Source organism: Myxine glutinosa, chromosome 6 (assembly GCF_964187855.1).
Source record: "Myxine glutinosa chromosome 6, kmMyxGlut1.1, whole genome shotgun sequence".
In the NCBI taxonomy this organism is placed as follows: Eukaryota; Metazoa; Chordata; class Myxini; order Myxiniformes; family Myxinidae; genus Myxine; species Myxine glutinosa.
Window position 1 is genome coordinate 92,899,829 of NC_136266.1, and position 12,688 is coordinate 92,912,516.

General features: G+C 34.0%; 1 protein-coding gene across 5 annotated transcripts in view; it reads left to right on the forward strand.

Moving 5' to 3' along the window:
* The window catches only part of RBM19 (RNA binding motif protein 19), a 233,193-nt gene that overhangs the window by 94,028 nt on the left and 126,477 nt on the right, over positions 1-12,688 (forward strand). For all 5 annotated transcript variants that reach the window (XR_013623829.1, XM_078780149.1, XM_078780152.1 and 2 more), the window contains 2 exons: positions 1,804-2,004; positions 2,156-2,348. Coding sequence is in view for 4 of the 5 variants with exons in the window: in XM_078780149.1 (XP_078636275.1) it covers positions 1,804-2,004; positions 2,156-2,348 (394 nt within the window). In the remaining variant the exon portion in view is untranslated. The remainder of the gene's footprint in view (positions 1-1,803; positions 2,005-2,155; positions 2,349-12,688) is intronic.

Below are 12,688 nucleotides of genomic sequence, written 5' to 3' on the forward strand. Positions count from 1 at the left end.
TGGGGAAGATTGTCATGGGGACCGCAAGGCTAACCCCCGCTCTTGCAGGGAAAATGGCCTCAAAATGCCTGTTGTATACAGTAGAAACTCAATTTAACGGATTTCGGATTTATCGGACAAAATTTTTGGTGCTGGTTCACCTTCAATTTCAATAATCGTATACAGCCATATAGATTATCTGGACTTTGCAGTAAAGCCTCTAACGGTGCTGATTCACCTTCACCTCAACATACTCCTTTAGGAGTTTAGTTTAGGACTTTAGTTTTAGTTTAGTTTAGTTACTTTAGTTTAGGAGTTTAGGAGTTAGGAGTTTAGGGTCACGAGAGCATTCATCTCCTCAGCATCTTAGCTCTGACTATCCTGGAACGGTCCTTATATTCAAATTCTTTCAAAAAGAAGAATGTTCCAGGCAGCTTACCAACACTCTAGGTTTAAGTAACTCGTAACTTTCTTTTAAATCCCTCGTATATGACGGTAATAAAACTGTGCTTTGTCACACGAGTCCACACACATTCACCGCAAAAAAGTAAAACCGCCTAATTGCCCCAAGCAGATATGATGTAAAACATGGGTGGAACATAAATGTGCATTTGTACAGGCAAACTTGGTTCCATCACACAGAATCAGAATAAAAGTATTCCAAGTCATCACTGTTGTTCATAGCAAAACCCTCTTCAATCAACAACAAATGTTGAGTACAGTAAAGTATATACTTATTTCCTTTCTATTTCAAGCTCGTTTTATTCTAACTAGCATATAAGACCCGTTGCTTCGCTAACGGGAACACCAATCTTTGCGTAATTGAAAAAAAAAAAAAGGTGTTGTTGTTTGGTGTTATAAAGGACACCAAATGAAATAAATTGGGAAAAATGTATGATTTGTATGACTTGCATTCGTGGAGATTTGTGGAGATTTGGAATCAATGTGGTGGATAAAACATATTTGCAGGGAAAGGGATAAGTGGTTATGTTTACTTCCTGAGTGGTTTCATTGCAATCCGATCTCAAGTTAACAAAGAAGGATTCCTGGGAGATCCTGCTTCCTGTGCAGGGATAACCAACGTCACGTGTTGGCATTTGCAGTTTTGACGCGTGTCTCATGCATGGATAATTAAAAAAAAAGAATTTTTAATTTTTTTGGATCACAAACACTCCCGGGAGTTACCCTAATCCACCATAGTTGGATTTATTGAAATCTGTTAATCCGTTCTCAAGTTATAACACGACAGACAGACAGACACGGCACCTTTTACAATATATATATATTATTTCTTCTTTGAGTGGTTTTTATAACATACACGTACTGTATAACTGTTTAATAATGTCCGTTATGCATGGTGGGACGTTTCTTACCATTCAAAAATAACCATTCCATTTAACGGACTTTCGGCTTTAACGGACCTCCTTCCCCACCCACACCCCCCCCCCCCCCCCCACACACATTTTAGTCCGTTAAATGGAGGTTCTACTGTATATTAAAAAAATTAAGATGTACCTAGTTGCTGAGAATACTTGGATTGACCTTAAGTAGGCTCGATTGTTTGGTCACGCATCTTGTTCGTTCAAACGAACCTTTTAATTCATGTTCAAATCCTGTCCCCAGTTCAAATCCCATATTCCATAGTGTTAATTTGTCCATTGTCTATTAATGGCCTTTTAATTCATGTAAAATGACATTGATGTCTCATAATATTATTGTCCTATGTGTTTCAGCATATGCAAACTTTGTAATGAGCCATAGACACTGAAAGGTGGTGTTTAAAAAAAAATAAAAAAATAAAAAATTGAATAATCCATCACACAGGCTGCAGGGAGGCGGAGCAACACTGTGATTCTTGTGAAAAACCTCCCAGCTGGCACTGCGGTGTGCGATCTTCACACTTTGTTTGGACGCTTTGGTGACATTGGGCGCCTTGTCCTCCCCCCAGCAGGTGTCTCAGCACTTGTGGAGTTTCTCGAACCTTTGAAGGCCAAAGCAGCATTTTCCCGTCTTGCTTACAGCAAGGTTGTTTTTCCCATCTTGCTTACTGCAAGGGTGTGATGTATTTGAATGTTTTCTGGATTTTTTGGTCTGATCATTGGTTTTTTTTTTTTCTTCTTCATCTGTGGAAAAGCATGTGTTGGTGGATACTCTCACTCTTTCCCTCTTTCTTTAGTTTCAGCATCTGCCCTTGTTCCTTGAATGGGCCCCAATTGATGTGTTTGAGATTCCAGCCACACAGCTTATGAAATCCACAGACATCATTGAGGAATCAAGAATGGAACAGAAAGGGATGATTGGTGAAGGAGCAGGAGAGGGAGGAGAAGGAGGAGGACGAGGAGGAGCAGAAGCAGCAGAAGCAGAAGGAGGTATGAGGTCACAGAATGAAAGGAAAACATTTTTCATCGAGTACTTCAAACATCTTATATGGCCTAAAAAAAGGTGTGGCTTCCATCTGAACATCAATTCCAAACATATTTGCACAGACTTAATTCTAAAATTTCTCATTGGTTCTTAAAATATGTCATGCATATTGCCGCATTTTTCAGCGTGCGTATTAGCACATTTTACCTGGTTGTGTCCTTTCCTAGTTCTTTAATATTTTTTTATTAACCACGGACTGGGCATTAGCCTGGCTGGGTGCATATATTTTGGGTCCTCTGTCTGTCTGTCTGTCTGCCCATCCATCCATCCATCCATCAATCCATATGTGTGGTCGTCTGTAGACTCGACTCAAACGAGTGGACAAATTGCTTTCATATTCCACAAATGTGTATACTGTGTGTTTATATATATTTATACATATGTATATGCATGTATAATGTATATATATATATAATATATGTGTATATATATATATATATATATATATATATATATATATATATATATATATATATATATATAATATATATATATAGCCTGGCTGGGTGCATATATTTTGATGGATGGATGGATGGATGGGCAGACAGACAGACAGAGGACCCAAAATATATGCACCCAGCCATATATATATATATATATATATATATCTATATATATATATATATAATATATATATATATATATATATATATATATATATATATATATGTATATATATATATATATATATATGTATATGTATATATATATATGTATATATATATATGATGTCTATATGTATATATGTATATATGATATATATGTGTATATATATATATGTGATATATATATGTGTATATATATATGTGTACTAATATATATCGTGTATTATAATATATATGTGTATATACTATATGTGTATATATCTGAGATCACTACTACTATATGTGATACTCACTACTGAGTTATATACACTACTGACTATATACTCTACAGCTACACATTAGTACACACACACATATACACACAGACTACGTATACTCTACACATACACCCACACAGCTACACACCCCTCAGCTAAATACCGCCCCTCGTCCCTCAGTACATGCCGCTTGGTGAGGCGAGCTCAGTGAGAGCCGCAGAGCGGCCAAGCTAGTATATATATGTATTTATATATATATATATATATACTATATAAATATACTATATATATATATATATAATATATTGTTGTGGATTTGAATCTTGTTGTAAATATCACCCTCTAAGTAGTGCAATGATTCCTTGTAAATATCTCTGTTTTGTGTGTAAAGGTCAAAGGTCGTCGTCCTAGTTAATCCATATACATACATGCAGGCCACCATATACCCTTCTAAATAGTTATTTCTTTATTATGTGTATTAGTTTAAGGTTGTGTTTCCCATTAGTTGACTCTGCATTGCATCAAATTGAAATAAGGTAGAATCCCCTGTCAAGTGCAAAGCCTCCATTGCCAACTGCATTGCCGCCATTGAACACAGCGGTCGGTTCGGAGAAGAAAGGCGTGTCTCTGCCCTCGTCATCGGAGGAGGAGTGAGCCAGCCCCGATCAACCAACCAAGCACGAGGGGTTTGGTTTGAGAGGGCGGAGAGAGAACGATCGGGGAGGCTCGCGAAGATTTGAGGGTGTGGCCTATATAACCCGTCACGCGACGCCCCCACAGAGATGATTGAGGGAGAGAGATGCGCGCAAGAGTTCAGTGAGGGACTGCTTGGTGAAAGAGGTGAAGAACGAAGTCATTGAGGGAGCCAGAGAGTGAAGGAGCCCGAATAGAGAGCTCTGGGAAAGGAGACGCTGTTCCAACCAGCCTTGCCACGACAAGCTCCGACGTGTTGCTGCGAGCATCCCGGCCGTGTGGACCTGAGTGCGGAGGGGCGGCGGCTGCTCACTCCCGGCCCGACCATTCTCCTGCTCCAACTGAACCTTCCTCTCCTTCCAGCCATTCGTTCCTGCCTTCATTCCCTGTGTAAGTCTGATTGTCATCCGTCTTCTGTCTTGTCCTGGGGTATAAGTAAGTTTGTATAGGTAAGTTAGTATTGCACTGTGTCTTCTGGTCCTTCCATCTTTCTGTCTTTATTTTCTTATCTTTCCTTCTCCTTGGTTACTTTTGATTGTGTACATAATAGTTAGTAATAAATTATATTTGTTCTTCCTACTTTTGCCTTCTTCTTCTTCACATCCGTTAGTCTTTGAGGTTTCCACATTGACCCTGGCTGCTCCTGACCGGAAGGAGCGTTGGGACTTCAGGACTCACGTCGGTCAGTCATAGACAAGGGGATTAATCCCCCCCTTAAGGGGAAAAAGGCCGACGTAGAGATCCGTAACGATATATATATATATATATATATATATATATATATATATATATATACTACTGTGTTCAAAAAGTATCCGACCTTTATTTTTCGTACGTAAAACAAAAAGAAGCTAGGGAGGCGTTGATTGGTACATGTATGTAGGCGATCCTAATGCGCACGCGTGAATTTATTCCTACCTGCAGAAGCTGTCATTTGACGGCAGACCGCCGATGAGTGAGGACATGTAAGTGAGCGCCGTCGGATTTTCGTTTTTGACAAAATGACGGAAAAACTTGAACAACGCAACTGCATCAAATTTTGTGTAAAGCTTGGCGATTCCCAAGTGGAAACGATCCGCAAGATTCAACACCGTTCATTCCATTATGAAGGAGGATTTGGGCTTCAGGAGAATCTCAGCGAAGTTCGTACCAAAGCTGCTAACGATTGAGCAGAAGCAACTCCGTTTGGATATCGCACAGGACATGCTGGAGACTGTGAACAGCGATCCCAGCTTCCTCAACACAGTGATCACTGGCGATGAGTCCTGGGTTTATGGGTACGACCCAGAAACCAAGTTGCAGTCATCACAATGGAAGCTTTACACAAACAACATCGCCAAGCTTTACACAAAATTTTATGCAGTAGCGTTGTTTCAAGTTTTTCCGTCATTTTGTCAAAAACGAAAATCCGACGGCGCTCACTTACATTTCCTCACTCATCGGCGGTCTGCCGTCGAATGACAGCTTCTGCAGGTGGGAAAAAATTCACGCGTGCGCATTAGGATCGCCTACATACGTGCACCAATCAACGCCTCCCGAGCTTCTTTTTTTTTACGCACGAAAAATAAAGGTCGGATACTTTTTGAACACATTACATATAAATATATATATATATATATATATATATATATATATATATATATATATATATATATATATATATATATATATCCCTCGCTATGTCGCGCTTCACTTTTCGCGGCTTCGGTACATCGCGGGTTTTTCTCGCTAGTATATGTAAAATTATATATCGGATTTTTCATTATATCGCGGGATTCTGCGGCCTATAGGTATTTTAATTTTTTTAGATTTTAATTATTTTTGCGGTAAAATAAGCATTTTCTAGCCTAAAAAATATAATAATAGTAGTGTAATAATGTTGCTTCTGGGACACCTCCGTTTAACATGGGAAATCCCTATCTAATGTCATTTACCCCCTTGTCTTTTTCAAAAATCATAAACACCTCTATTTCTCCCACCCTCATCTTTATGAACCTTTTGTCTGTAGTACCTATCCTTAATGTTGTTCATTAGACCACTCAAACACTACAAATATTTGTTTTCTCTTATAGACCTATCATCCTTCTTCTACATATCATCTGGCAGATTAATCTTTGACCCATTCACTTCCATATTGACCCTAAAGACCTCTATTTCTCTCACCCTGTTCTTTACGAACCTTCTAACCTTTTGACATGTTATCCTTATTCATTAGACCACTTAAACACCTGTGATCCTTCTGACCTCATGGACCTTTTAACCTTTTACTCTTAATATCATCTGGTGAATATAACCCACTCAAACATCGATCCGACAAATATTTGTTTATGCGTGGGAAATAATTTAATTCTCTTGCCACTCTCTTCACCATCTAATATATTAACAAAAAATATGTTTGAGTTTGGTTCTTTATTAAGATATTTTAACTGAGCTAAGATAAAATGGTAAACCTCCCTCAATGTTCTTGTTTGAGCACCTCCAGTGCCACATACCATTTTAAAATTAAAGTATATATTTTCCTGACAACCATCAAAGTTTTCCGTCCACTCAAAAATATTTCCATCTTTTTTACCCAATTCACCGGTATTTAAATTAATTCTCTTATTTGTTTTGTGAATTTTTTTACCAGTTGCCTTTTCAATTATACCTATTTGATATTTTTCACATTCATTATGTTTTCCATTTATATACCAAGGTTGATTACACCTCCACTCTTTAGTCTGGTTGATACTTGGTTCTATCATTTATATAATAGTAAAAAAGGCGGCGGTAGCCCGTTAAAATCCCCAACCCCCCCCCCTTTTTAACTTATCACTTATATATATCTTATCACTTATATATATCTTATCACTTATGTATATCTTATCACTTATATATATATCTTATCACTTATATATATATCTTATCACTTATATACTTATATAACCATAAGGGAGACTATCAATTCCATTTTCTAAAATAAACCTCTTATCATCAAAAGCCCCCAATGCTTTCTTATTTATCTCTTCTGAATATAATTGATGTTTATAACTTCTTATTCCATTAATCTTTCTAAACTCTTCTTTCTTTGTTGTTAAACAGTTATAATAATCCTTAAAGTTTATTGTTTCTTTAATAACATTTTTCTTTACACCTTTTAACTTCTTATCAGTCTTTTCAACGTTATTCACAATGTATTTATAAGCATAAGCCTTTGACCTCAATCCCACAAATTCACTCATAACATTTCCTCCTAATTCATCCTTGAACTTTCCAATCACCTTTTTATTTTTAGAAGAGAACAACTCACTCTCTGGACTGTAATTACTCGTGTCATAGATATTAATGTCTCTTTTCATGTCTGAATAAACATCGTTGGTATTAATTTTCAAAATAAAACTATCTGTATCCATATAAAGTAGATTAACATCATTTTGATATTTCTTCCTCAAGTTATTATAAAAGTAATCATACATTAATGACTTTGATAAATCAAGAATTGTTGTTCCAATATAAATAGGTTTGTTCATTTCAATACTCTCTTTAATCAAATGGATCGCACAAAAGTTCTCAGTAAAGACCTCAGCTCGAGTAAAACTCGGTCTATTAATTAATTTTGATGCTTGTTCCCAAGATGTTGATAGTCTGATATTTTGTCTTTTCCTCACATTCTCCATAGTCTTACCAAAGACCGCATTATTCATCAATTTATAAAAGTCTTTCTCAAAATCTGTTTTTGACTCTGTTCTTCTTTGTGTATTAAAATCAATGTACCCCTTTAACCAATGACTTTGATTGAACTTTAGAACCCTATGGATCTTCTCTACTCTTAGACCTTTTGATAAATATTGTCGCAAATTTCTTTGGTGTAGAACATAATTTTTCTTGTTATATAATGTAGTAAGTAATTTTTCTGTTGATTCACCTATATCAAACGATCGTTGATAATCACTCAACCATTCTTTCTTTGGACTTTCTTTCTCACAAGCAAATGGGAGATCTTTGTGTAGGTTATGGAGTTCCTCTGGATATTTTAAATCAATTTCAAAATAATAACCAACTTTTTCTTCATCCAATTCTTTTTGTGTAGAGATACATACATCTTGTAAAACGTTTTTGTAGTCTTTTTCCTTTACCCATCTAAGTTTTCCATAAGGAAGAGCCTGAGACATTGCCCAGCCATACAGGTTGTTCGCGTCATAGTACATCAAGTAAGAACTCTCTTTCGTTGAATCATAATTTGGAAGATATTTGTTATTTGCTTTTGCGTATCTACTCGAGCAGACTTGTGAAATTCCACCTCTTTTTGCCTTTTCAATCATCAAAAGCATATCAACATCGGTTATCAAATCCAAATCTTGTTTTGTCATTTTCAACATCGCACTCCAGGCCAATCCAGGTGCTGTGTAGTAGTGAGCAGGATCCAATCCATATCCAGTGCGACAAACAGATCTAAAGGCTTCAAATACATCGGCCAATAAAAGCACATCAGTTTTGAGATACAAATCGTGATACTCGCCAAGATTCTTGATGTTATATTTTTCCCAAACATTTTGTGCGTGTACATAATCTTTATCAGATATATGACTATTATTTAATTTGTTATAGAAATTTTCTTTTGAAGGAAGTTGTGTTTCATTGAATCTCTCAAATGAGTCCATATAGTCATAGGGGTAAATTCCCTTTTGTGTTAGAAAATCTTTATCTAAAAAATACTCTGAAAGACATGGAAACTCTTTTAGATTTTGAACCAAGTTAACCAATGGACTTGCCATGAATTTAAATGTATCAAGAAATCTGATATGAGTAATAGGAGATGTGTGAATTGTTTTTGTGAATGAAATGTATTTCTGATCCGTGTTTGGAATTGCTGAGATACTTCCAGAAGTCTTTGAGAGTTCCTTGATAAATAGATGTGTATCATAATGAGCGTTGTTATGAAGAAAGACAGGAATGAAAGAGGGGAGTTGATAATTAATATTACAACTTTGATGAGCCAGACCTCTATATTTACCAGTGAGATGACAATGGTCTCTAACCTTTAGACCTTTACCAATTTTCTCCTCACAAATATGACAGACATTGTTTTTTATAAATTCCCTTTTTTCTTTACTTGTTAAGGACATTGGTTTATTGGTTTCTCTCATTATCTTGGTTAATCGAACACAGTCTTTTTCTAGTCGTTTCACAAACTCCTCTGGGGTATTTGAGCCTCTATACATCTCTAACTTGTTATATTTATCACCAACGGATGATTTGATATAATAACAAAAACCACAAGGAGTATGTTTTTGATATTTATTTGTGTATGATTCTTTTGGATCTGGAGAAGCAGTATCAATTTTTTCTAAAATACTTTCAAAATCAGCATATATAACAAATGGATGTTTGATCTTTTTATTTTCATCTTTGAATGTGATCTTTGAGCCTTCTTTAGGCATATTGATTACCGTTGATTTATGTTCGCCACAATAATTTGAATGTTTATCTAATCTTTCTTGTGAATTGAAGAAGTTAAGACAACGCAAACAAATATATATTTTATTTGTTCTCTTACAGACTTGTGGTTTTATTAATTTAGCAATATCTTTGATGTATGTATAATGTGAATTTTCGTCTGAATTAAAATATAGAAGATTAATATGAGTTTGTTTACAATTGTCAGAAAGCTTTAAAACCTGAATGTTGTTTGTTTCTGTTAGACCATAAACATTAACTGATAAATTATTCATCTTTTCAAATTTAGGAATATCATTTAAAGTCATCGGAAACTTTAGATCTTTCGTATTTAATGTATTCTCATATTTTTTATAATGAGATACTCTTTCATCATGAAAATGTGGAGGATGTAAGTGTGCTAAAATAGACCAGAGAAAACATTTATTGTCTTTATTTTTGATATTGATAACTGCTTTTCTATTTTTGATAACACTGGGTAAATCAATGTAAGAAGAAGCTTTTAGAGGATCTGATTTAAGAATATGAATGTCTATGTAAATAATTTTTCCTATATTGAATCCACTTCCTACGATTGAATTATCCACATCTTGCTCTTGTTTAATAAGTTCATCATAGACTCCTGATGTTTTAAAATCTTGATATGAAGATATAAAGTGTGGCTCAGTTCTCATGTATGGTGCATCTATAACTCCTTCATCCTTTGTCATTTCTAATTTTACTCCCATATAAAATTTAAGTGGTTTCATTTCCTTTAGTGTTTTTTCAATCAACGTTTGAACAGCAGGTTTAACTATTTCTACAGCATCAACTATAGACTCTGGTTCAGGAGGTTTGAAGTTAAAGACTCTTATTTTAATATGTCCTTTGAATGCTCCATCAGAGTTTTTAGTTGTGATAAAATTTGATAAATGTAGATTTGTTTTAAGATGTATTTTGAAGCCTTTCTTGAGGATATTTTTATTACATGTAGAACAGTGTTTTGTTTCAGGTGGAAGAGGGGAAAGTTTGTTTAAAATGTTGTATGTATGTTTTGCGGTGAGAATATGTTGTTTATAATATTTTACTTCCTTCTCGCAAGTATCACAATAAACCATATTTATAGCGTGAGAAAACGTGGTGTTTTATATATATCACTGTGCTTAAAATAAAACACTTTTGAGCTTTACAGCTCCGTTTTATATATATCGCTGTGCTTAAACTAAAACACTTTTTCACTCAGAATCATCTAAGTCATAACTATCACATGAATACTCAGAATCATACTCAGAGTCATCAATAAAGCTACTCTCATAACTATCATTTGAGCACAAACTATTAGTATCATAACTATCATCTGTGTTCAATGAAATACTATCATCACCATCGTCCAAGTTCAATGAAATACTATCATCACTATCGTCTGAGTTCAATGAAATAGTAAAATCTTCACTGCTGTATTGACTCATATTTAATTAGCAAGAAAAATATTCCCATCAATATCTATATACTTTCTTTCATTAACAGATTCAATCTCTACAATTTTTATATCAAAAGTTATCTTTAAATAATCTCTAACTATCATAGAACGAAATGACATTTCACCAGAAATATTAACATCATTCATTTTACTTAGATCTACACCCTTTGGATTATTAAAGAAAATACAAATGTCTCCTCTAGAATTATTAATGGTCTTATCATTCTTTTTCAAAGTATCGTGGTCAATCACTTTTTCAAGCTTTGAATAAATTGCCAGGAGTAGAGGAGAAACTTTTGTTAGATTTACTTTAATGGATGTCTTTCCAGGTATAGTTAGAGCTCTTCCTTTAAATGAAATAGAGGGGCTCATGTTATTTTCCATAACTGGTTTTACCCAAAAATTTCCATATTTATCTTTGTTCAATTTAACATCTTTGACATATTTTTCTATATCTTCCACCAAAGTAGAGATTGATTGAAATTTGTCTTTTGTGCTTTGAAACATTGTATTTATTAATGAATAAACTTGCGTTTAGTTTAAGTAAAAATTTACCACATAAATATGATAAGTTCTGAAGGATATTTAGAATTTCCAGACTCTCCATATGATAAATTAGAGAATTGTCCGGCTTGTGATAGAGTGGGGCTTAATGATGAGGATTCATATAAACAATGTATTTTCTGTGATTTAATTCTAATTAATGATAATAAGAAATATAAAAAAACATATAACTCTTTTAAATTAGAACCAAAAATGAATTACTTTACAAGATTAATAAGAGAGATGAATGTTAAGCATTATGGTGATAATACACCATTTCTTACAAGGAAAGAGACTCTTTGTATTGAGGAAATGTATAAGGGTTTAATGATATTTATTATTCAAAATAATTTTAATGGAAATGTTAATACAAGATACTATATAAATAAAATAATGAATTATTTTGAAATTAAACCCGAACTCAGGATAAAATATAGAGTTTCTAAAATAGCTCAAAAAAAGTTAGATGACTTGTTTTCCAAATATATAAATGAATGATTTTTTACCCGTTTGGGAAAATAAGATAAAGTTTAATAACCATAAAAACATTCCAAATTCATTGAGATGTCTAATAGTTGGTTCAAGCGGATGTGGGAAAACCTGTTTACTTTTAAAGATGCTCCTTGGTCCTAATTTTTTAGATTATGATAATTTAATAATTTTTACAAAGTCAAGTTTTCAACCCGAGTATCAACTACTCTCACAGGGTTTTAATGCAGGTCTTAAAAAGGAAGACATTATCGGTTTATTTAAACTTCAAAACAAACTGAATGATTATAATATTGAAGATATAATACAATTATTTTGTGATACACAGAAATCAAAATCGAAACCCATAACTTGTATTCTCAGTGATAATACGGATGATATACCTTCACCTCAAGATTTAGATAAATCAAAAAAGAACCTCGTCATCTTTGATGATTGTGTTAATGAGAGAAACCAAACAGTAATGGATAGCTACTATACAAGAGGGAGACATTCTTCTTGTAATTGTATATATCTTAGTCAATCATATTTTCAACTCCCTCGACGCTCAATAAGAAACAATGCCAATACTTTTATTTTATTTAAGTTAAATTCAATAGATGTAAATAATTTTTGGAGAGATAATTGCTCTACGTTATGTAGTAAAAAAGAATTTGAAAATTATATGAAACACACGATTGGAAAATATAAATATATTGTTGTGAAACAAGATGAGATACTAAATGATATTTTTCAATAAATAAATACAGAAAATGAATACCGAAGAAAGAGAAAGAAAGTTTAAGGAACATCAACAATTAGTT